This window comes from Haliotis asinina, chromosome 15 (genome assembly GCF_037392515.1).
Source record: "Haliotis asinina isolate JCU_RB_2024 chromosome 15, JCU_Hal_asi_v2, whole genome shotgun sequence".
Taxonomy (NCBI): domain Eukaryota; kingdom Metazoa; phylum Mollusca; class Gastropoda; order Lepetellida; family Haliotidae; genus Haliotis; species Haliotis asinina.
In genome coordinates this window covers 51,793,629-51,817,863 of record NC_090294.1, presented here as the reverse complement: position 1 = coordinate 51,817,863, position 24,235 = coordinate 51,793,629, and the positions used below count along the sequence as shown (strand labels likewise).

At 42.0% G+C, this 24,235-nt stretch overlaps 1 protein-coding gene across 1 annotated transcript; it reads right to left on the bottom strand.

The window, feature by feature from the left end:
- Window positions 1–685: 685 nt before the first annotated feature.
- On the bottom strand, window positions 686–23,034 carry LOC137264813 (hephaestin-like protein). The gene is made up of 13 exons (XM_067800145.1): window positions 22,509–23,034; window positions 14,579–14,838; window positions 13,617–13,829; window positions 12,579–12,885; window positions 11,612–11,718; window positions 9,211–9,379; window positions 7,955–8,235; window positions 6,433–6,638; window positions 5,904–6,045; window positions 5,198–5,410; window positions 4,715–4,934; window positions 2,865–3,496; window positions 686–2,298 (listed from the first exon to the last, which is right to left on the bottom strand). Exons 1-13 carry the CDS (start codon window positions 22,655–22,657, stop codon window positions 1,976–1,978), a joined length of 3,222 nt encoding a protein of 1,073 aa, XP_067656246.1. The 5' UTR covers window positions 22,658–23,034; the 3' UTR covers window positions 686–1,975.
- Between the last annotated feature and the right edge of the window lie 1,201 nt (window positions 23,035–24,235).

The following is a 24,235-nucleotide window of genomic DNA, read 5'->3' as shown; positions in this document are numbered from 1 at the left end:
AGGTATATGCAGGACAATAGGTATATACAGGACAATAGGTATATACAGGACAAGAGGTATATACAGGACAACAGGTATATACAGGACAACAGGTATATGCAGGACAATAGGTATATGCAGGACAATAGGTATATGCAGGACAATAGGTATATGCAGGACTATAGGTATATGCAGGACAATAGGTATATGCAGGACTATAGGTATATACAGGACAATAGGTATATACAGGACAATAGGTATATACGGGACAGTAAGGCCCCGACAGTACGGGACTGATGGTAATGTAGACTTTCATAAACGTTAACACGGGAGAATTGTAGAGCAATAGCGATAGCAAGTGGTGTACAAGTGAAAACACTCTTTTCGTTCCATTCGCAATTTGGAGAGGAGTAATTCCTGCATACAGTGCTAGTTCTTCTGAGCCATATATCGACAAAATATATTCATGTTTATCCAGAACTCCATCATCAAATAGACAGTGAAACAGAAATAGTAAAAGTCCCAAATGTAATATACAGTATTAACCGAGGAAACAATAATAGCAGATAAAGTAGAATTAAGGGTACCTTATGTGTCACAGACAAAACAGAACCAGTAGCTGACATTGAAGGCTCTGATTCTGTAGCATTCTCGCCATTATGTGCTGTAGCTGTACCAGATGTAACAAAAAAACAAAACATTATTATTTATGAAAAATTATTTTATTCAAAAATAGATCTTTGCATGTTGTCATGTACGTATTACGTTGTAAATGGAATGTGCAGGCGGATGAGTGGAGCTGAAAAAGGCCGAAGCATAAGTACAAAAACAGAACACTCGATAAATATCACCACGACAAGTACACCGGGATGTTCAGTGAACACGGAAACTTGCATCCTGTGTGTCCTACATATCACCATCATTACGACATTTACCAAATAGTATTATTCACGGTTCGCATATACAACTATGCTAATACGGACACTTGCTAGTACGGACGGTTTGCTACGTAGACTTGGCAACAACACAGATTCTGATATATATATGAATGGTCCAGTTATTAAAATAGAAATAATATTTCCGATGAACAGCAGTTTTCTAAAGGTTCTGGACGGTGCAGTGTGTGTTTGTGTATAATAAAGCCCGTATAACTTCAGGCGGTATTCAACAGACTCTTGAGAGGACAATACAGTGATTGATGTGATGAGCGTCGAACTGGAGGGTCACTTTGACATACTAATGGCCAGGTCACGTGGCTTCACAGTAGGATCCATTTAGTCGCACCTTACTACAGCACCACCGGCATCAGCAGCGATGTCTATGTGAACTTCATACCTACAACATCTAATGTGAATGCATTGACTCTAAAGTTGACTGGACCCATAGCTGTATTCCGCTGACGATGGGGTGGCCAGAAGTGGGCGTCACACCACACCAGTATGAGAACCAACCCCAGGCCGTCGGTGAGACCGGGCTACAGATTCAGTGATGATAATTTACACTCAGTCTGTTTTAAGAAGGGTTTCTAAAATAAAATACACACTTACAGAGATATTTTACGTCCGTTTCATGATATTCGTGGAACATGGAGCATAAAACTGTTGATGAATGTCAGTTTATCGATTTGTAGGTTTGTTCATACGGAATAATTCTTCACCTCGGCAATGTGAGATTTAGGGCTTAAATAAGGTGTGCCGTTATGTCGTCGCTGGAAAGCTTGTGCCTGTAAAGCTAATCATCACATTGTAGGTGAGTAATTGAATTTTGAAATCAGTCTTAACGAAGACTCGAGTTGACCACCTCGGTCAGCGTTGGCATTTATGAACCAGTTGGTTAACAACTACATTTGATTTCACAACTTGTCAAGCGAAGAAGTTGATATGGTTAGCATATGCTTTTCAGATTCTATTCTCTCCCCACCCACGCCCCTGAAATAAGTCTTTAACTACGAAAAGCCCTTGCAGCCACAACCCTGTCCTGAATCCATATGGCTGTATTAATTGGGACTTCTGTTGAAAAAATTCTTCTCTACTTCGTACACGCCCATCATGCCGGCATGGATGTGGTCGTGGATGTGGCAGTGGTACAACCACTTGCCCACCTTCACTGCGTGCATGCGAACAGAGGTGAACACGCTGGGGAACAGCTGGGCGACGTCATTGGTATGAGGCTTGTCTTCGAAAATTGTAATGTCGTTGCCATGGAAATGCACTGAGTGCATGTCCACCTCTGTCCCCAGCGTGAAGAGGTACCAGTCAACAGTTTGGCCTTCCATCATATATGGTGGTTTCTGGTTGCCGTACAGGTACCCATTGATGGCTGAAACATTGAAACATGGCAGGTAAGATTTACTCGACATTTCTTATTGATAAATACTGATTTTCATTAGAAACTGATTCCAACCGACAACACAGCTTGGTAAGCCAGTGTGTATTTTACTATTTGTAATAAAATGAATGCGAATGGAATAAATCATATAAACTGTGGAATCTACTACCCCATTATAATACATACAGCCCTCAAGTTATGTCGAGTTGATACATCGAAAGTGCATTTTACGGATGACAATTGATTTACTAACTCAGAAAAACTCGTACAAGCAATAACTGACGTCATCATAAAAATTCGAAATCCGGGATCCCTTGTTCCGGTGTCCGAAGCTGTGCCATGGAAACGTGGACTATGATCGTAGTTCGAATCCTAGTTTAACCTGGTTATGTTGACCTGTCAGTACCACGTCACACGGAGGAGGGCACCTAATCAGACAATGTCCGAGATCTCCCTCATCTATTAAAATACTCACTCCTCAACACGCAAGATAGCATATTCTAGAAGACAACCGACTATTCCCCGCTACAGTTACAAGTGCACAGTTTCACCCTTACCGTGCATAAGGTTACTTTCAATGAAATCCTCGTCGTCTTTTTTCACCGCTGAGGCGTTCCCGGCAAAATTCCCAATGTTCTGATCCAGATACCAACTCAGATTTTCATCAATCACAGAGAAATACAGGGCGAAGTCTGCGTCCACATTCTTCCGTGTTCGTTTGCCCATCTCCATCTTTAAAGCTCCTTTCCTGCAGATAACCAGCGGGCCGACAAGACCGGAATTGACATCTTTGACCGGATCTACATCAGAGAAGTACACACGAGCTACACATTCGGGATCACTCGGACCAGGGCCGTCAGATTCCGTAACATTCCAAGTGAACCTTCTCACGCCCATTGGTGGAACACTCGGCTGGTCCGAGGCGCTGAAATTACCATCGCCACCGTTGAAGTGAAGTCCGTGCGCTCTGATCGTGTAATTTTGCTCCGTGGCGCCGTTTTTGAACAATATATCCAGAACATCGCCTACTTCTAGTCGTATTATTGGACCAAGAAGACCCAGGTATTGCTCATCATCTCCACGTATCACAGGCATGGTGAACGTATCATCAGTATATTCCTGGTACTGGGCCTTGATGTACGTACCTCCTATTCTTGTATCGCCCTCGCTCACGAACGTCGCCCCATGACTACAACATAAAAGTTCATATGTCTAGTAACATTAATTCCTCTGTTTGAAAGGCTCGTTGTGTGAGTGAGCGAAAATAACATCACTGTGTTCGTTTTAGAGTCTCGAATTTCCTTTATTGATATTGATACTACAAAACAAAGCTATTATGGCGTCCACACTGGTCAAGAACAGCATAGCGATTGCCCAACTGAAATACAACTTTGTACCAGATGTACAAAAACATTTCGTTTCAAAAACAGAATGGTATTCTGTCAGGATCAGTTTGAAAATGTATGCAAACAGACAGGACAAAATCCTTTCCACATTCATAAGAAATCTCTGCCAACAGCCGAGTGGTTTGCTATTACAGCTGTATGATGCTGTTTATTAAAACATCGAGTCTGAACCAGACAGTCCAGTGACTGTCACCATGAAGCGAAAGCTGACTATTAGAAAGGTGACTATTAGAAAGTTGAAGTCATCCCTTTTGTCATTCAGCTTGTGTAGAAATGTTTTTGCCGCTTTTCATGCTCAGATGAAAATATGAAACAGCTGAGGCGGTCTCATGTGTCTCCATAATGTCAAGTTCAAGGGCACATGAGCGGAAGGCATTTGGCTATTTGATTGTTACTGAATGATACTGAATCATCCATGTACCGGAAACGTAAGTTAAACGGTACATGGAAGCGTAAGTTAAACGTCTAGACCAAATTACCATGTTTTGATTTTGCCAACAGAAAACGTTTCCTGAGATTTGCTTCGTGAGATAGTTGTATACGATGTGGAAAAATCAAATGTTTTGACAGAATGAAACTCGGTCTGTTTCTGAGATTCTAAATTCGTAAGCAAATCCTTTCGGTTCTTGAGAGTTCACTTGGTATTAATTGTCACAAAAACTGTCTGGGAATATTAGGATAGTTGTACCTTCAAAGTATTATGGGTTATGGTCAATGTGAGACAAGGCGTCGGTGGTAATATAAACATGTACTAGAACCATCAATATATCTCTCCATGTAGAGATTGTTGTGTAGGTTGGCAATTAGGTTTGCAATCCAATAAATACCCGAATGAACACGAATCAAGCTAAACGTTGATATAACCGTTAAATAGTTTTGGCAGATTTCTTCATCAGTTAACATATTACTTTCATGAGAGTTGAAGTTCAGACGTAAATACCTCTCTGACGAATCACTGATATCCACATCAGGCCTATCGTATTATCTATAACTTCACTTACTTTCCTTCCACTGTGAACAGTTCGTTGTAAATGGCGTCCCTTCCTTGAGGCACGTAATCCCATAGTATCTCCATTACTTGAATGAACTTCCGGACAACCTGTCCTTCCACCGGAAGTGACGTGTCGGGATCAGCAGCTTCTCCACAGCGCATAACATTGTAGATGGCCTTAGTACCCGCCGTGTAGTGGTCGTTCGTCCTACAAACTAGGCCCCATGAACCTGAGCAAATACAACAATACATCATTCATGAACCTAAAAAAATACAACAACAATTATACCCATTTTACATACAAAGTGTGCTGTGGAACTATCAAGGACATCACTGTTTCAGTAATAATACATACATGGGGGATCGTACATACCCGGGTGACTGGGAAAATCACTGTTTCAGTAATAATACATACATCGGGGATCGTACATACCCGGGTGACTGGGAAAATCACTGTTTCAGTAATAATACATACATGGGGGATCGTACATACCCGGGTGACTGGGAATCATGTCGAGAGTTTTCATATCTCCTGGAAGGACATCGGACGCCGACTTTTGGTTGTCGAGATTCTTGAAATTGTCACCATTAAAGGTCAAAGTGTGAAAATCAACCTCTGTCCCCATGCTGAACACGTGCCATCTGACCGTGCCACCAACGCACATGTCGAGGCCGTCGAGATTACCGTACAGCCGCCCATTAATCCCTGTAGAAACAAAGGATTTGAGACTTGGTAAATGTTCAAACAGTGAACTGCAACACTAAGAGAAATAAGAGAAACACAAAAAAATACATCCGCAATAACTAATGAGCAGACACCAGGATTACCCTGGTGACAACATGCAACACTTCCCTTAATGCAACAGTTCCCTTATATAGTTATATAGTTCTCATGCTGAAATAGTCATGATAGATGAGACAGTAGCTTTAAGTCTCTGGGGGTTTGGGGGGGGGGGGGGGGGGGTTGTTTGGTTTTTTTAACATTCTATATAGAGTCACTGACAGTTCTTTTACTGTCCATTGTTGACAGATTATATGCTTTCATAATATGTTATTTTTGTATTGCTTGCTTAGCCATCTTCCGGCTGAAGTTGATCTGAACATTTTACAAAGAACGAGTTTGGTGTGATGGGGAGAACAGATCTAAACACGATACGCCGAAGCGTTTAATTCGGGGATTTATATCTAGTTACTCTTACCGTGCATCAGGTTGGATTCTTCGAACTCATCGCCATCGGTGGAAGGGTCGACGCCGTTGAGTCGCATGTTCTCGTCCAAGTACCAGGACTTGTTCTCGTCGGTCACAGAGAACATTAGGAAAAAGTCCTTCGTCACATTGATCTGGAATAAAACATGACTGAGATCCACTTACAATCATCATTAATTTTCAAAGTTGCAAATAATGCGATATTCAACAATATTCAGTCACCCATTACAGACTGCCATTGTCACGTTCTGGGTGAAGACCCTACCATACGGTTTGTTTGTTTGTTGTTTGTTTGTTTGTTTGTTTGTTTGTTTGTAATACCACACTCAATAATATTCAAGCTATATAGCGTTAGTCTGCACGTATCCTAGTCTGTACTAGTCTAGCCAGTGACGGACGTCATGAGCATCGATCGACGCAGCTGGAATACGATGATCACCTCGCCAAAATCGTTGGTGTCACTTTTCATGTGCTTGGTGCCAAACTTTCAGCACATGTGCTTGTAAACAGACTCTGCGCACCTGATTCCCATTTTCATCCAAGGACCCTTTTCTGCATATTAGCATCGGGCCGACCAGGCCGCTGTAGGAGTCTTTAACGACGTCCACGCTGGAGGTGTACATTCGCGTCAAACATGGTGGATCTTCTGGTGTGGGCCCCATCTCTTCCGGTATTGTCCAGTAGTAGGTGTGGATACTCATGGGCTCCACGTAGTCGTCGTACTTCCCTGTCAGGATTCAAACTATGTCAGTTGATGTCATTAACGACGTACATCTCACACACTTTCTAGTATCGTTTATACACACAACTGTCATAGCGGACTTGCTACTTTTCGGTTGAATGTTGGGTCTGGGGATTTCACAAAGAGACAACGGTCACCCCCTTGCAGTGAACTCTACAACCCACATTACTGTCACCACCTTCCAGTGAAGTCAACAAACCACATTATTGTCACCACCTTTCAGTGAAGTCAACAACCCACATTATTGTCACCACTTTCCAGTGAAGTCAACAACTCACATTACTGTCACCACCTTTCAGTGAACTCAACAACCCACATTACTGTCACCACTTTCCAGTGAAGCCAACAAACCACGTTACTGTCACCACCTTTCAGTGAATTCAACAACCCACATAACTGTCACCGCCTGTCATTGAAGTCAACAACCCACATTACTGTCACCGCCTGTCACTGAAGTCAACAACCCACATAACTGTCACCGCCTGTCACTGAAGTCAACAATCCACATAACTGTCACGGCCTGTCAGTGAACTCTACAACCCACATTACTGTCACCACCTTCCAGTGAAGTCAACAACCAACATAACTGTCACTGCCTGTCACTGAACTTTACAACCCACATTACTGTCACCACCTTCCAGTGAAGTCAAGAACCCACATTACTGTCACCACCTTTCAATGAAGTCAACAACCCACATTACTGTCACCACTTTCAAGTGAAATCAACGACCCACATTACTGTCACCACCTTTCAGTGAACTCAGCAACCCATATTAATGTCACCACTTTCCAGTGATGCCAACAAACCACGTTACTGTCACCACCTTTCGGTGAACTCAACAACCCACATAACTGTCACCACCTTTCACTGAAGTCAACAACCCACATAACTGTCACCGCCTGTCACTGAAGTCAACAACCCACATTACTGTCACCACCTTCCAGCGAAGTCAACAACCCACACAACTGTCACCGCCTGTCACTGAAGTCAACAATCCACATTACTTTCACCGCCTCTCAAGGAGGTTAGGACGGAAATGGAAACACACCATACAGGATGTTACCCAGAACAAAGGTCAAAACTTCATCTGAAATGTAATCACAGAAGCTCCTATTTTATATTCATCGGGCTTTTTCGGGAACCATATTTCGAGAGTAGTATATCAGCTAAACTAGCTATTAACTACTAGACGTCTTTGGGGCATTAAATGGCTTATATGGGATTCGAACACGGACAATGTGTACAGTCGACAAGAGGAACCAGTAGCTACAACTGTTGTAAAAACTAAGACTGCAGTTACCGTAGATGCCATCGTTGTAGAGGGCGCCTTCACTCAGCTTGCTGTGTTGCGCACCGTGGGGGTGAATGGAGTAGTGCCGAGTAGCTTTGTTGTAGAACACGACCTTGACCAGGTCGCCGACCTCTGCCCTGATGACTGGACCCAGAAAGCCAAGATGGGTCTCACTGGCATCTCGGGCCTTCTCCTGGTCAAACATGTAGCCGGTGTACTCCTTGAACAGCGCCTTCTTGTATATTCCGCCAATATGAGACGAGTCCTTTTTGAAGAACACCTCGGAGTCACTGACGATGGAAAGTGCACCACTGTGAACAACTCTAGACTTCACAATAACTCGATGAGATTCAGTTTAAATACCACTGGCGCACTATAGCGCAATACGCGATACAGCAGAGCTCTGAGTATGTTAGTCGGGGTGTTGAATGGTATTTGGGCGTGAGAGAGGGGGTTTGGGATTGGTGGTGATGGTGATGAAGACGAGTGTTGAAGGGTTGGATGTTGGATAACGGTGGGGTGAGAGAGGAGGTTGGTGGTGATGGTGATGAAGAAGAGTTTGGAAAGGGTGGGATGTTGGATAAGGGTGGGGTAGGGCGGGGTGGGAGAGGGGGTAGGGCGGTGATGTGATGGAAAAGAGTGTGGTGCGGATGGGGATGTTGATATAATTACGTTACATTCTAATTTTAAAGGAAAAGGATAGATGGCATTGGTAGAGCGTGATAATATTCGGAAATAGTAACTGGGTTGTTTTACTCCTCTTTTAGCAACATTTCATGAGGCTATAGTGAAAACGGACAGCCCCCAAACCAAGGAAACGGCCACCGCTTACGTGAAAACGGGCACTGCCGGTAGAGAAAACGGACTCAACGCCTTGAGAAAACTGCCATTATATATAACATGATATCACATGTACTTGCAGTGTTCTTGATCGTCTAATCAATATTATCATAAGAAGGCAACAGCAACGATAACATTGCCTTGGTAAAGTTTTAGGTTGTACATGTACAAGTTGTATTTATGTATTATGTTGAACATCTAACACCTCAGTCGACTCAAGGTCAAGCGGGTCTGTCATCTTCTCAACTGTAGCGACAGCCGACCGTTAAGGATTAACGTTATCTGTGAAATCTACAATCAATCAGATTGTTTTGTTCATCATAACCATCTAAACAGCTAATCCTGATAATTGTGTTTTAATAGTACCAGTAGTTGAATACGGAATCTTTTAGCGAAACAGTTTACATTGCAAGACATGGAGCTACCTCCCCTCCTCTGTCAGCTCGCCTCCATCGTATTTGTTCCGTCCCGACGGGGCGTAGTCCCACATCACTTCCTCGGCGGCGATGTAGTAACGCCGCACGTTGTCGACACGGATGTCAGCTCGTGGGATATCGTTACAGCTGTCGACTGTCAGGAACGCTTCCATCCCCTCTGAAATAGACAGCTAAAAAATAATATTCCGCGTTACTTGTCACTTTCCATGTTGGAAATAATTACCTCAGAAAACGCACGTAAACATTCCACATCATCATCATCATCATCATCATCATCATCATCATCATCATCTTGAATCATTCCATTATTCTATCTTTCTGTCCGTAATGTGATTTGTAATGATCACCTGGTTGAGTGGGATATTTCAACTCATACGTCATTCGCCATTTTCACTTATACAGTACTTGTCACCTGTTGTACACTGCAAAACCAAATAGTGAATACGCTTCCAAGTTTAGAAATTATAGTGCATTTACGCTGTATACTTTTATTAATGCATACCTAAGTATCATAAGTAAGCATTTCCAGTAAAGTATTTATGATAGTGTAATTAGCAAATGTATGAAAACTCTTGAGTAGGAGTGTATGAGTGATGATTTGATAGGTAAAGTTGTATTACAAGCGGGAATTTATGATGCATATCTAATATAAATCACACAATGAAGTAAACCTTTCCTTGTAGTTATATGTGTGTCGGGACAATTCTCAGTCGCATGACGTACGTATATATTTTCCTGTGCTGTATTAGCTCAGCTCAGGTATCCTAGTCTTGTAGAATGCGGAGTAGTGGACCGACCGCCAGTAGCAACACTCCAGTGTCGCACACAAGGTAGACATGTTATGATTTATTTCATGATTTATGCATTAGTGATCTATACTCTCCCCGAAAGAAACGCATATAGGAATTTCAACTGTATTTTTATGTTTCTTGTAGACTTTATGAGTCAATGAAATATAACTAAATTCCACACTGGGAATGCAGACTTAGCCAGCACGAGGAATGTCAGTTTGAGCGTCACATGGAGACGTGTGGTGGCGCTGAAGTCAATACCTAGGGTGACCACCGTGGGCATCCAGAACTGCACGGCATCACCTCTGCGCCCTTGAACTGTCGACGATGTTGTAGTCCAAGCACAGGGCCAAAATAAGGTTTTCTGCCACGTAAACCAGCCTCTCTCAACCTGTTCCTGACGGTCTGTGCAGAAAGCCTCCTCAGTCCGGATATTTGTTGAGCGTTTCTGGTCGCCGTAGCTGTTCGATGGGACAGGTAATGTAGCCGGATGTAGCCATCCTGCGTTGCAGTGGTCCCTCAAGGTCGCCCACTACGAGTGACATCTGTTACCGAATTTTGCCGGCGATATCTCTCCCAGAGCTGTAAACTGGTGCTTTGTTGAGCATTGATGCTTCGGGCAACTGCACGCTGAGACTGGCCAGTTTCGAGGAGGCCAATGGGGATATGACGGTTGGCTTCACTTAGACATGGCATTTTACCTTCGTCAACAATATTCCAAATACAATGAATAATCAATCGACAGACAGCGATCAACCTTTTATGCTCATCACTGAGACTACCTGATCCCTAACTTTCACGTGCATTATACGTGAATTGTGTATTCTGTGACACTACACGCCGAAATTGAAAATCATGCCGTTAAATACGGGTATTTTACCCATGGTGTATTTTGTTTTGATGTTTCAAGACATAAACACCGTAAAACTCCAATTGTCATTATGAGTTTTTTTGGGGGGAGAGTATATTTGCTTTTTTTGTATATATTGTATTACTGTTTTGTATCATGTATTTGATTACACGATGATACATAATAATTTGGTAAACTCATTTGCAAGCAACAAATATTTGTATGTGTACTTGTAATGGTATGAAAATGTGACGTATGCATTATTACAGATAGTAATGTACCTGTAAACATACACCTGTTGATGTTATACAATGTCATGTAACATGTATGTTTATATTTTAACCCCTGAATGAAATGTGTACCAATGATTATGCTATTGGTACAGGGTGTCTACTGATATCATCCAATAACTACTGGCATGCGCGAAATAAACGAGTTGACCTCACACGCGCAGCCTTTGTTCTCATTGATATAGAAGGTACATCAAAGGCCTCAACAGGTCCACAGCTCATTTTTCATGGTCAGTGGTTAATATTTCAGGACGAAAATGGGGATGGGGTTCAGTTTGCACCCTAAATGCACCCTAATTTATGGAGTGGAGGTAATAGACTGAATTTGTGAATTGACACAGTTGACTCAACACTCAGTGGCGAATTATTTGCGTTACATCTTTGGCAATTGGGGAATGAACCTTTAATTAACCCCGCCGATGTCCTTCCTGGAGGCCCGGCCTGCTATGAACACGTACCGGTGATGTGACTGTTGACTTGGCACATGAACAACCACTTCCCCCTCGCCAGTGCCGTCATATCGGCCGTCGCAAACTGCGCAACGGTCAGTCGAATGGAGTCTTTTCTGCAGGAAGAACAGAAGGGAATTCTGATTAAATGTCCGGTACGCTGGTCAACGCTTTAACAACTACTAGGAGAGTCAGAACTGCTACTACAAGATTCCTGTTCCCAGCGCGATAGGAGCTGCTACTACATAGAGCGACACTGCCACAACTGCAAGTGACACAGGTACAACACTGCTACTATTGAGAGTGACACTGCTACTACTAAGGGAGTCACTGTTTCTACAAAGAATGATACTGCTAACTAAGATACTACTAAGAGTTACTACTAAGAGTGACACTGCTACTACTAATAGTTACTACAAAGAGTTACACTGCTACTACTAATAGTTACTACAAAGAGTTACACTGCTACTAATAAGGGTTACTACTATGAGTGACATTGATACAACTAAGGGTTACTACCACGAGTGACACTGCCACTAGTAAGAGTGATACTGCTACTGATACTGCTGTTACTATTACTACTACTTCTTCTGCTGCTGCTACTACTACTAGTGCCGTATCTCCATTATCAAAACTATTAGTGACTTTACAAAACGTCACAAGAATATGAATGGACTAGTCAAGTCAAGTAAAACTATGACAATGATTTAGGGACTGGTAACAGTTGAAGGTTTGCAGTTTTCAACGTAATATCAGTCGTGCTGTCTCCCTTACAGCTGTTGGCAAGAATGATGATAATACTTTTTATGGACAGATTTCATCATACGTGCGAAAGACAACGTCTCCACGCTGTCGCCTTTCACATTCATAAAATAATTATTATCATTCTTCATCACCTCAACTTCTAAACTGCCCATCCAAGAAGCAGTTGTCAAGTCCCTAAGTAACAAAAATTGTCATGTACAATGCCGCTCACCGATGATTGAAATATTGGAAGGAATGACCGCTGACAGCCAAAGCGTGGACGTCGACCTCAGTCCCCAATGCCGCCATATGCCAGTGAATTGTCTCCCCTACACATGCCTTGACGCCCGGCAGGTGGCCGTACACGTAGCCGTTGATGGCGTGCATCTTGTTGCTCTCGTAAAACTCGTCATCATCTTTATCAATAACCCCGGTGGTGTACGATCGGATATTGTCATCGAGGTACCAGCTGAGATTCTCGTCAACGACGCTGAGATAAATGCCGTAAAGGGGCGATTCCTCCCATTTCGCAAGACTACCTGAAGTGAGTGACCACTGCATTTTATGGCACTTTAGATAACATTGGAGTGATGCCATTGCTAGGTAGCGTGACCTGAGTTAAACAATTTGGTGAAACGCGTTATCAGGATTGTTGGAACCCACTCCACTGATTCTGGTACCTGTGCCACCGAGACCACCGCTACAGAATTGCAATTGAAAGACATGAAATAAGAGGAACGTTAAGTAAAACGCTCATATGTCAGGACCTATGGGTTTCAAAGATAACTATTAGTATTATTATGCAATTATCATAATAATATGAAACGATGTCATGTGATTCGAGATATTGTGGAAGTAAATTGAAAGTATACAAAATATTTGACAAAATATTACAAAGGTTTCTGAACGTTTCAAGGTTGAGCACAGCAGCTGAAACACTACCAAATACGGCCCAACAGCAAAACTATAATGACCACATCAAATACATTATTTTTCCTTCTGCCTAATACTCCTCTCTGCAATGCTTAAGTCCTAAATGAAGCGTGTCTAGATTTTCTCTGGTTCAGGTTTTCTGTGAATCTCTGGTCCCCCTGGGGCGTCCTTTTCATTATAAAAAATGGGTTTATTTGTTACTATGGAAACTTATACACAATCAGGGACATTAAGTGTACTGTCTACCCTACTTTTATGTTGCGCAGAGATGTCGTTGATCAGCATGTGATGTTTATGGAATCCGATGTGTGAGATGTGACAGTGTAAGAGCTGCTACCTTTACGACACGTCAGGAGAAATCCGATCAGCCCCGAGGATATGTCCTCAACCGATGAAACATGAGAGTGATACAACCAGGTCAAGCAGTCCGGGTCTCCCTCGGCCGGACTGGACTCCGCGGCCACGGTCCAGTTGTACGTGTGGGTCTGTCCAGGAGGTACAATATCGGTGGCACCGGCCTGGTAGTGAACTCCGTCAGCATACAGTGCACCTGAAAGTCCAATACTTGGTTAACACATGCAAACAGGAAATACCGTATACTGTCGTTACAAGTGGGCAAGCTGTACCAGATACACCAGCATTCAGCCTTTGAACTCCAGGCAGGTCAGCTAGAGGGAGACGACGATATTCTTGTACTAGGGTAAACTGATGACTCCTGTAAGACCTGAGGCATTTTGGAAATGAAGAAAACGGCAGTTGTTACCACAGACAACGTCTTTCGTTCGATATAACAGGAATATACAGATTCCATTAACTACATGCGTTATTGTTGAACTGTGTCATGATCTAAGTGGTTTATTATACAACTGCTTCATTGTCTAAATGATTTAGTATCCAAATGTTTTATTTTCCAAATGTTGTACTGTCCATGTGTTTTGTTATTGAAATATGTCATTATCCAAATGATTTGTTGTCCAATATTTTATCATCCAAATGTGTCATTATCCAAATGTTTCATTGCCCAAATGCTTTATTGTCCATTTGTTTTGTAATTGAAATATGTTATTAACCATTTTTGTATCATCCAAACGTGCCATTAGCCAGTTGATGCATTCCGCATATTCTTATTATCGAAATTGTCATTACCCAAATGTTTTATTGTCCAAATGCTTTATCCTCCAAATATGTGAATACCAAAATGATTCATTGTCTAAACTGTTTATAATCCAGACATTTTGTGAAAAGTACAAGCAATGTTCTGATCACCATTAAGACTTCCCTACTCCTAACAACACACACCCTCGTGCGCCTTCTCGTAGTGAACGCCATGCGGATGCATGGAGTACGTCCGTGATGCATTGTTCCGAAAGTGGATGATAACTGAGTCCCCTGTCTCGCCCTTCAGAATCGGTCCCAGGAAGCCTAACGAAACCGGTTTTGGTTTCTCGGTGGTGAACGTATTGTCGGTGTACTCTCTGTATATCACCTTCTTGTACTCATGACCAATCCGTGTTGAGCTCTGGTTCAGGAACACGGATGCAATGCTTTCCTGACCATATCTGATGAAAAACAAGGAAGTAGACGGTTCATGATCCTGATCAGCTTTGGAAAAGACAAACACACATCAGTAGCCGTAGTAATGACTAGGGGTGGTGCAATGACAAAACGACCAACCAATCGCCGACCATTATTTCTCAAAATCGAACGCAAACAATTTTAGAACATGTACTGGCAATAACAATAATTTTCATCAGGTTGGTTTGTATGTTCTATTTCATAAGCACGACAATCTCTTTCCATATCATGACTGAATTTACCTTAAAAACTCCGGGAAATCATCTTAAAGATGTAAATTCACAAGTGCATTTTGTGCAAATAGTTCCCGAAAGAACTGCATGACATTTTGTTTCTTTACTCTTTGTGTGTCGATAAACATTACAATTTGATAAATAACGCTAACCAATTATTTTCGATGACTGATCGGTTGTAATGAACCAATCATCTATTATGAGATTTAAAACTAATTCCAAACACGAATAATGACACACACACACACACACACACACACACACACACACACACACACACACACACACACACACACACACACACACACCTGTGAATGTAGTAGTTGTAGTAATGACTGACAAGACCGGGGATATAGTAACTGTAGTAATGACTGACACGACCGGGGATATAGTAACTGTAGTAATGACTGACAAGACCGGGGATATTGTAACTGTAGTAATGACTGACAAGACCGGGGATATAGTAACTGTAGTAATGACTGACACGACCGGTGATATAGTAACTGTAGTAATGACTGACAAGACCGGGGATATAGTAACTGTAGTAATGACTGACACGACCAGGGATATAGTAACGATAGTAATGACTGACAAGACCGGGGATATAGTAACTGTAGTAATGACTGACAAGACCGGGGATATAGTAACTGTAGTAATGACTGACACGACCGGGGTTATAGTAACTGTAGTAATGACTGACAAGACCGGGGATATAGTAACTGTAGTAATGACTGACACGACCGGGGATATAGTAACTGTAGTAATGACTGACACGGCATGGTTGTGATAACTGCGATGATCGAGATTGGCACAACTGCACAGACAGTAGTAATCTGTATCATTATATCATGATGGAGGTTAGGATGACGTTGTCTAAGATGTAGCAATATATGACAGAGCAACAGAATAGGTCAATGATTGGTGGCGTGTAAATCCTGATTACTATTAAGGCTGGCTGATTCCAGCAGTTCCAGATGACTTTATTGACCAACTGTACTTTTCAGTTAGTTATACATGTATTCTATCGCAGATTAAATACAGAAGAGTGGGCTCGGGTGACCATGGCGCCAGGCTTGTAAGGCTCATAATCAGCTCAGGGCCTTTGTCCTCACTACATGGAGAACAGACAGTGAATGGGGCTTTTCCCAGAAAACGATGCCTAGTCGAACCCACCAAGAGCTTTCCGGAGTATATGGAGACTCCTGAACTCCACAGCCATCTGCATGTACCCAGAGTGTCAGAAGGGCCGTGCTCCCAATAGAGAAGCCGGGCACTCTCCTGACCAGGAGGTACCAAACCAAGGGGAGGCCTAATGACAGTGAAAATGCGTTTTCCGCGGACCACACGTTATTTTCTGTATAGAAAGTTGCAGAAACAAATCGCGGAATCCAGGAGGGACTGGTGTGTTGGGGATGCAAGCAAGACATTTCAAAAGGCGAGGTGAAACAGGACTCTATTCAGGACAGGACAAGGTCATGTTTATTGGTTGGAAGTCTAGTCTTCTGAGACAATCATGAAAGCACCATTTTCCACAACCCTCTGGACATGTTCAGCGTCTCACCATGGATGGACTCAAAGCCACAAGCATGGCGAAGAGGATAACAGAAGCAGCGAGCCATGCCATCATGTCTATTAAGATGTTGCTGTTTCTGCCATGAAGCGGCATCCACTGACAATGTGTTGGACAGTTTCTTTAAGGTCAATGTATAATCGATATTTTATATTGCAAGTTTGTATAAGAATCACAGTTGGTGATTGCTAGTGGGAAGTGTCTGGCCCTGGGCAGCAAAAAGGAAGCCCTCAATTTCACACAAGAAACCAGCTGACTTCATCCAGTTAAAATGTAAGTTGGATATGTATTCTGCTCCACACACTGTGTGTACAAAGGATGCCATGGCTTTTCAGAAAGCTTCTCCACAAATAATCGCATCTGGGCACACGTCATGTTCCGACTATAGACGCTATAGTACATCCCACATGCATGTTCAAAACGCTTCTTTGTTTTACCTCGATCACTGGATGTCAATCTAAGCGGCACACCATATTACCAAACTCCCTGGTGAGTATGCAAATTCTTACAGCCAAAAGGCACACCGAATATTGTGTTTTTACCATCCTTACGAGGTACCCATTCTCAGCTGGGTGGACTGTAAGTTGCTGTACCCGCAACTAGGGGTTTGCACGCATTATGTGGTCATCATGTGATCATTTACCAACGGGGTTGTTTACTATGGGCTGTAACAACACTGAAAGCGTCTGCACACAAAGTTGATGCCAATGTTTTTACACCCAGTCACAGTCGGACACCTTAAACTCGTTGAACCAGATGCCAGGAGCCTGATTTCACAGGCTCCACAGGAGTCAGTCCACTTTATGCCTGGATATCATATTGCAATTACAAACCAACCTAGTCACGTTGTGGACGTTGTGGACGACTATGTATACTGATATGTATACAAAGGCCGACTTTAAGTAAACAAGGTCTTCGCCTGACCTTTGAGTGATAGGTATTCTAGGGTGAGGCAAATCACGAACTGCGATGCCCCCCTTCCAACGTGAGGGACACTTTTGAGTGTGATGTGTAAACTGGCCATCGTTCAACTGGTGAGTGTTCCGCACGTTGTTCACCTCACCCAGATATATACGCGTATAGTTAGCATATATATATATATGTGTGTGTATATAGTTAGCATAACGCTAACTATACGCGTTCCACTTTCCAAAGTAAAGATACCTTAAGTTGTTGACTTGGGACTATATGAAGCACTGTACATTATGTTTAGTTTTAATATTATTACCTTTCGGTTAAGATGTTTCGCTCGTAGACCAAAATCGCCCCCAGAACATTATCAGACGCTAAAGTTCTCTTCCTCACTTTAGCCTTCACTCTGGTAACCGCCTGTACCCATGAAACCGACGTCACGCATGACGTCAGTTGCCAGGGCAACAAACTCGGTCTAGCGAGCAGCTTCCCGGTTTCTTAGTCTGCAGTTGCTTCAGATTTTCTTACGGTCTCAGCTTTACCCATGGGTAAACATCCAGTAGGAATGCTTGAAACCTATACAAACACTAAACGCCAACAGAAACGTTACCCTCCTTCCTTAATGACGGAGGCCCCTACAGTTATCTTTGTGATGCGTGTACGTCCACTTCTTGGTCTGTCTCCGGTGATACCAGCATCACTGTAGATCTGATAAGTCCAACACACGTGATATGAGGGCATCCGAGGGCGTTGACAGCATTGCATATCGACCACATCCACATCTGCACTATTTCAATGGCTTTTTCTCTCTTTTCAGCATAATCTTCTGGTGGCATAGTGCATGCAAATGCTACTTGAATATTGCTACGTATTGGTGATTGGCAGTGTTATGTGTAACCAGAAGATTGATAAAATACCTGCTTTGCAAGCACAACACTTTTCCGCATTATAATAGGCACGTTTTACTGTGTTTCACTAATGCAAATCCAAATCAAATCAGAAAATGTTTTGAAAGATTGAAATCATATCAAATGATTCTTTAACAATTTTACACTCTCTACAATAGTTTCATGTTTAATAGTTGAAAATGGTGGCTTCAAATGGTTTATTTTTGTCTCAAAGACGAATTTTATTTCAACCCTTCTTTCGAACACATAAATCACTGGTAATGGTTTCTTTCGGTATTGTCGAAAACAGGACAATGCAAACTTTCTGTAAAAGATGCATTTCACCTAAGTATGAATGCATTTGAGATTATTTGCAAGCAGCTTTGTTGTTTAGCTTTCTTGTAACATAACATATCTCTGATAGTTTTTTTTTAAGTAATTCATAAAGGCAGGAGGGTAAGGTTTGTTTTGGCGACTAGTACATGTCCACGCACTACATCCGTTGAATGTCACGTGACTAGACATCAGGATCGATGTACTGATTTAAAGGAAGTAAAATACGACGTTTATACTTCCCGTGTGGTTTACGACAGCCGCCGATGTAATGGAAATAAAAAGATTATATATTTAACCTGAATTTAAATCTTGAATCCTTCTGTCATTTGTTTTATAGCTTCCGCGCGTCTAAACGCAGGGTGCAGACACGTTAATAAACCCACGGACAAAAGAAACTATACCAATGGGGAAACATAGAAAGAAGAACTGTCAAGTTATGTAATTCATTGTACAACCAATCATTTGTCAATGAATATTCATAAAATTTAGAGCATTTGGGGTTAACATTAGAAATGTACAGAAGTTTAAATGAAGGTGTGACTTGTAAATTTGCAGTTTGTTAAGAGACTTATTAGAGCTTGTGATCAGATCAGATCAGAGGAGTCATTATCAGACACGATTCAATGTCAGTAACTGGTATGGCCTCCATGTGCATCGACGCATGCTTGAACACGACGTCTAACAGAGTTAATCAATCGCCGAATAACGTTGTTTCCTGCCACTCCACTGTCCATACATTTGCAAAGTCTTGACGATTTGCAGGTGGTGAGTTACGTGAACGAATTTGTCTGTTTAGGTGATCCCACAAGTGTTCAACCGGCGAGAGGTTTGAGGATCGAAGTTGCCATGGCAGAACATTCACGTTATTATGCTGGAGAAAGTCCTGCACAATGCTGGCAGTATGGGCTAGGTGTTATCTTGCTGAAACATGACACGCCGATGTTGCCGTTTGAATGGCAGCACAACAGGACGCAAAAATTCATCAGTGTAACCCTTGCATCAACTACCAGATGTGTCGTCAAATCTCTGCATATGCCGCCCCTGACCGTGATACTCCCTCCACCAAAAGGAATCGTCCTTTAATGCAGCAGGCTCCTGCTCTCACCTCTACGACGGTAGACTCGACCCCGACCATCTGCAAGGAATAACTAAAAACGGTTTTCATCAGTATATATAATTCGTTGCCAATTCCGATTCTGCCAATGTTGCACAGTGCGGGTTTACCTCAGTCTGTCGATGGCGAGGGGTCAAGGTCATCCCACGGAATGGTCGATAGACACGAATACCATAATGTCTGAGCCGTCCTGTAACTGTTCTTCGACTGATCACATGATGTTCAACGATGTTGCTGCTGATGACGTCACAGTGATGAAGCGATTACAAAGATGCAACAAACGCACGTACCGGACTTTATTGCCGGTGGTAACACGTGGTCTGTCGCTCCTTGGCCTGTCAGCAGCGCTACCTGTTTGCCTCAGTCTTGTCTGCAGTCTTGTTATTGTTGTTCGAGTGCAACCAAGGATTTTTCCACATAAGCAGGCCTGACCCCCAGTTGGAGCACACCAGTCGCCCTCTCACGCTGTTTTGCAGTTAATCTCGGCATGTCAGTTGAAGTAATCGTCTTCTTTATGGTCTTGGAATACTGACTGCAGGGTTTGTATACCCACTGCCATTTCGATCATGTAATGCTCGTGCATTACATTTTTCACCACTAAAACTAATTTTCGCAGGAACCAGTGCAGTTTTACATAACTCGTGCTCAAATTATTGCGTGTTGTAATTTTTTTATATGTTTGTGAAATTTAGAAACAAAATTCAGTTTATATATTCTAAATAATGGAATCCGAAATTTTGTATAGTTTCTTTTGCCCGTCAGTTTAGAACGGTACGTCGGATAACCCTGAACGAATCTTAACTTTGGTGACTGACAGCATCACATTTCACTTTGTTTTTTTCTGCCTTATATTAATCCTTGGCAAGTATTTAAACCGACATCTTGGAATAAGAACACTGTTCACTCACCAATCCCCAAGCAGGGTTAAAAAGTACAGTTGTACCCTGAACTATTCTGAAGCATGGGGACGACTGAGATCGTACGTCTCGGATAACGTGTTGAGTATTAAATATCCTTTTTCAATCCAATAGATTGTCTTCTGACAATTGAATATTACCGTCAATTTCTATTCTTGTTTAGTTTTAGTCCATCGGAAGATCAGAATATGTCTTTTTATAGACATGACGAGCTATGCGTCTACGGTTGGATAATATAAACGTAGGTCTAAGGATCTGTCAAACTGCGCGTTTTCGTCTCAGAATCGGCTTCAGTAGGCTACATGTCAAAGATGTTTGTCATTATTCTGTTCATCAGTTACACCTCGACTATTATTAGACAAACATTTAATTAAAATCAAAGATGTAACCCTTTAATTCTAATTTACGTCAGATCGCACGGGATGCCTTTCACAGGGAAGTCCTTAAGTCAGTCCACGATATTATAGCCAAATGTAATGATTTGAAACATTAATTGATATTTATAATCGAATTTGGGATATAATTACCCGAATTTGCTTTAGATCGGTAACAAATAGCCTCAAGTTACTGTTTGATTATGCATTGTGCATATTTATGATCATGTGTACACGAAATCACCAACAGAATCTCTCATTCCTGTTACCAGTTTTAATGTACGTATATGTCATCTAGCTTAATATTATAAATACTTATCACCATGACATAAAAGTGTGTCGAAACCATGTTTGTTCAAATATCTCATAACACACAGGGAAGCACTTTGAAGCGTAAAGTGGTAACAGATAGCGATGTTGGTGAGGGAGAGTAATGGATGGGTGAACTTTGGAATAGCAAACTCTTGCACTAGACAAGCAATGTTGGTGACGAAGAGTAGGTGAATGGGTGATCTTTGGAATATCAAACACTTGCACAAGACAGGCGATGTTGGTGACGGAGAGTATGTGGCCGTGGGTGGTCGTGGGAATAGCGGACAGTTACAGGCGATGGCGTAGAGTAAGTATCCTGCCTTGATAGTTCCATCTGTCACAAAGACGTGCAAAGCCAGAATTCGCCAAACACAGGAACATGAGGTGCATGGATAATAAAGAATTGCATCAGGTGTGATTTCTCTGAGACTCGTGTTTTAATATGAAGGTATTATCCACCGGATACCTGCCAAAAGCCTTTTTTTCCCTAAATACCACCCGTCTCCTGAAACCATTACAGGGGATTATAACGACGTTTGGTCTAGAGTTACATGACCAAACGGAATTCTTCCGAGGAAGAGCATGATAATTTGGACATGTCATATTAACATGAAAACATCCAATGATGGATTTAGAAATTAGCTCGATATACATTTGAAAGTAAATTCGTCAGTCTCTTAAACTCGGATGTAACAACGCAGCCAGTCCTCCACATGTCCATTTAGTTATTGCAGAGAGTATATACTATTTTCGTGTTTGGAACACATCCGTGTTCATCCGAACACATGGTGTAGAGCAAGATGTTCACATGTGATATTCAGACGACCTTCACATACAATGCCTTAGGGTTGCTAACCACGACAGTCTCTGAATATATTTATTTGGCGTAAACAAAGCAGACAGTTTCTGCTTGTCGACATTCGAAGCAAGCGAACCCGATCGAAATGCATAGAGGTATGAAACAGTATCAAATGATAAGATATCCTTAAAACAACCTACCTTTTCAGATTAACTAAATCTTCACCCCCTGGGGCATAGTCCCACACCTCCTCAGAACAAGCTATGTAGTAAACACGGTCCTCCCCAGAACAGACGGAGGAACAACATAGAGCAGTAAGGAGCAAAGAGACCGCCCTGAACCACGCCATAACCGGTGAGTGACGAGATCCACCACGGACAGCAGACAGAACAGCAGAGAAGTCGCAGTCAGTCACGGTGAACTGACCTGGCTACTGAGATGGAGGCTCTCACTGTGTACGTCAGGGAACACACAGTTCCGGGTGCGTTTCCTTGAACAGTAACTCCGTTCTCCACATCGTGTTGTTGATCTAGGAATCTAACGCGCATATTTCATTTCGTTTTCGCCCCGAACGTCGTTTACTTTTGTCTTGTCACACGTTGCACACCATGGTGAAAATAACACACAGCTACGCGTGATCTGAACACACCTGACGGATAAACAGGATTGCGAGGATAATGCAGAAGAGCGCAACAACGCATTATCTCAGTAGTGTTTCATGCATGTCAGTCTATATATATACATATATATATCACCTTACACCTGCCTGTAACATAAAACTCGCTAAAGGGCATGTTTGTATAAACATGTATACAAAACGGGTTACGTCACAGCCAGTGTGATATGCTATATCACACTTAAAGGGACACTGGTGTGGAGCAATTTCCGTGGACTGGTTGTAATTGTTTTTCTCCCGTGAGTACCCGGATGATATCCCAGAATTCATGACTGGTTCGTGATCTCTGCTACGCCTCCCATACGCACAATTGATAGTTTATGTGTAGACTGATCAACAAAGATGAAGTCGTTTTACTTCGTTGTCATGAAAACAAATCAAACACCTTGACGTTTACTCATCTGTCAGTGGTATAAAAAAAACGTTAGGACTGAAAAATAACGTCAGTATATGTCTTCATATTTTGTCTTATAAACCTAATTAGTTCCTTGTCACATTTGTATGCATTTTGAAAGTTAATAAAAAAACAGGCGGTCTGCTTATACTTACAGTGAATTTCTAACATGATTTTAATATCTAAACATTGTGTAGATTGCCAACGTGAATCATATTTCACTATTCGCGACCTAGTACATGTTTTCTGTTATAAAGATTTTGCTGAATGCTGCAAGAAATAAATTTTAACAAAATGCAAATAATAAATTTAAGACAGACGAAAGTTAAAGCAACAATGTTAGGATATTACCTCGTTCAGGAATGTATCCATCAATATCCACATAAAAGAACGATATTCAATTCATCTGCAGCTGTTAAATAATGTGTCTCTATGTCTTGTGTCTTTCAACAGTCTAACATGCGAAAAAGTGACACATCGTTTGAGAATTTTTCACACTGGTGTATACATAATCTCACTGGTCACCCAGGACGGCACACCTGGCAACTAACTAAATGATGTCTGCTATTAGTTTGCCAATAATGACCAACAATCAATCAAGGCAGTGGCGGTTAATTGTTTGTAGGAAGGATGTTGTTTTTACACTCTTACTTTCCGACAGGGTGTATTTAGTATAGATTACGTAAATCTACTCTCATAAACACTGCCTTTTTGACAAATCCGCTGTGGAAGTAATTAATCAATCAGTGTGTTCTCGGTTAATCCTTTGATCGATGTTTGTTTTTGTAACTCAGCTGATAAACCCCCTTGCATCACTTACATGCACATATTACATTACATTCATTACATTTGAATCT

Excerpts from the sequence above, each read along its gene's own strand:
- LOC137264813 (XM_067800145.1), bottom strand. The coding sequence starts at position 22,657 with ATGGCGTGGTTCAGGGCGGTCTCTTTGCTCCTTACTGCTCTATGTTGT. Across the intron at positions 14,839-22,508 it reads GATTTAGTTAATCTGAAAAG|ATATGGTCAGGAAAGCATTG; the intron begins GTAGGTTGTTTT and ends GTTTTTCATCAG. Across the intron at positions 8,236-9,210 it reads GAGCTGACAGAGGAGGGGAG|TGACTCCGAGGTGTTCTTCA; the intron begins GTAGCTCCATGT and ends TTCCATCGTCAG.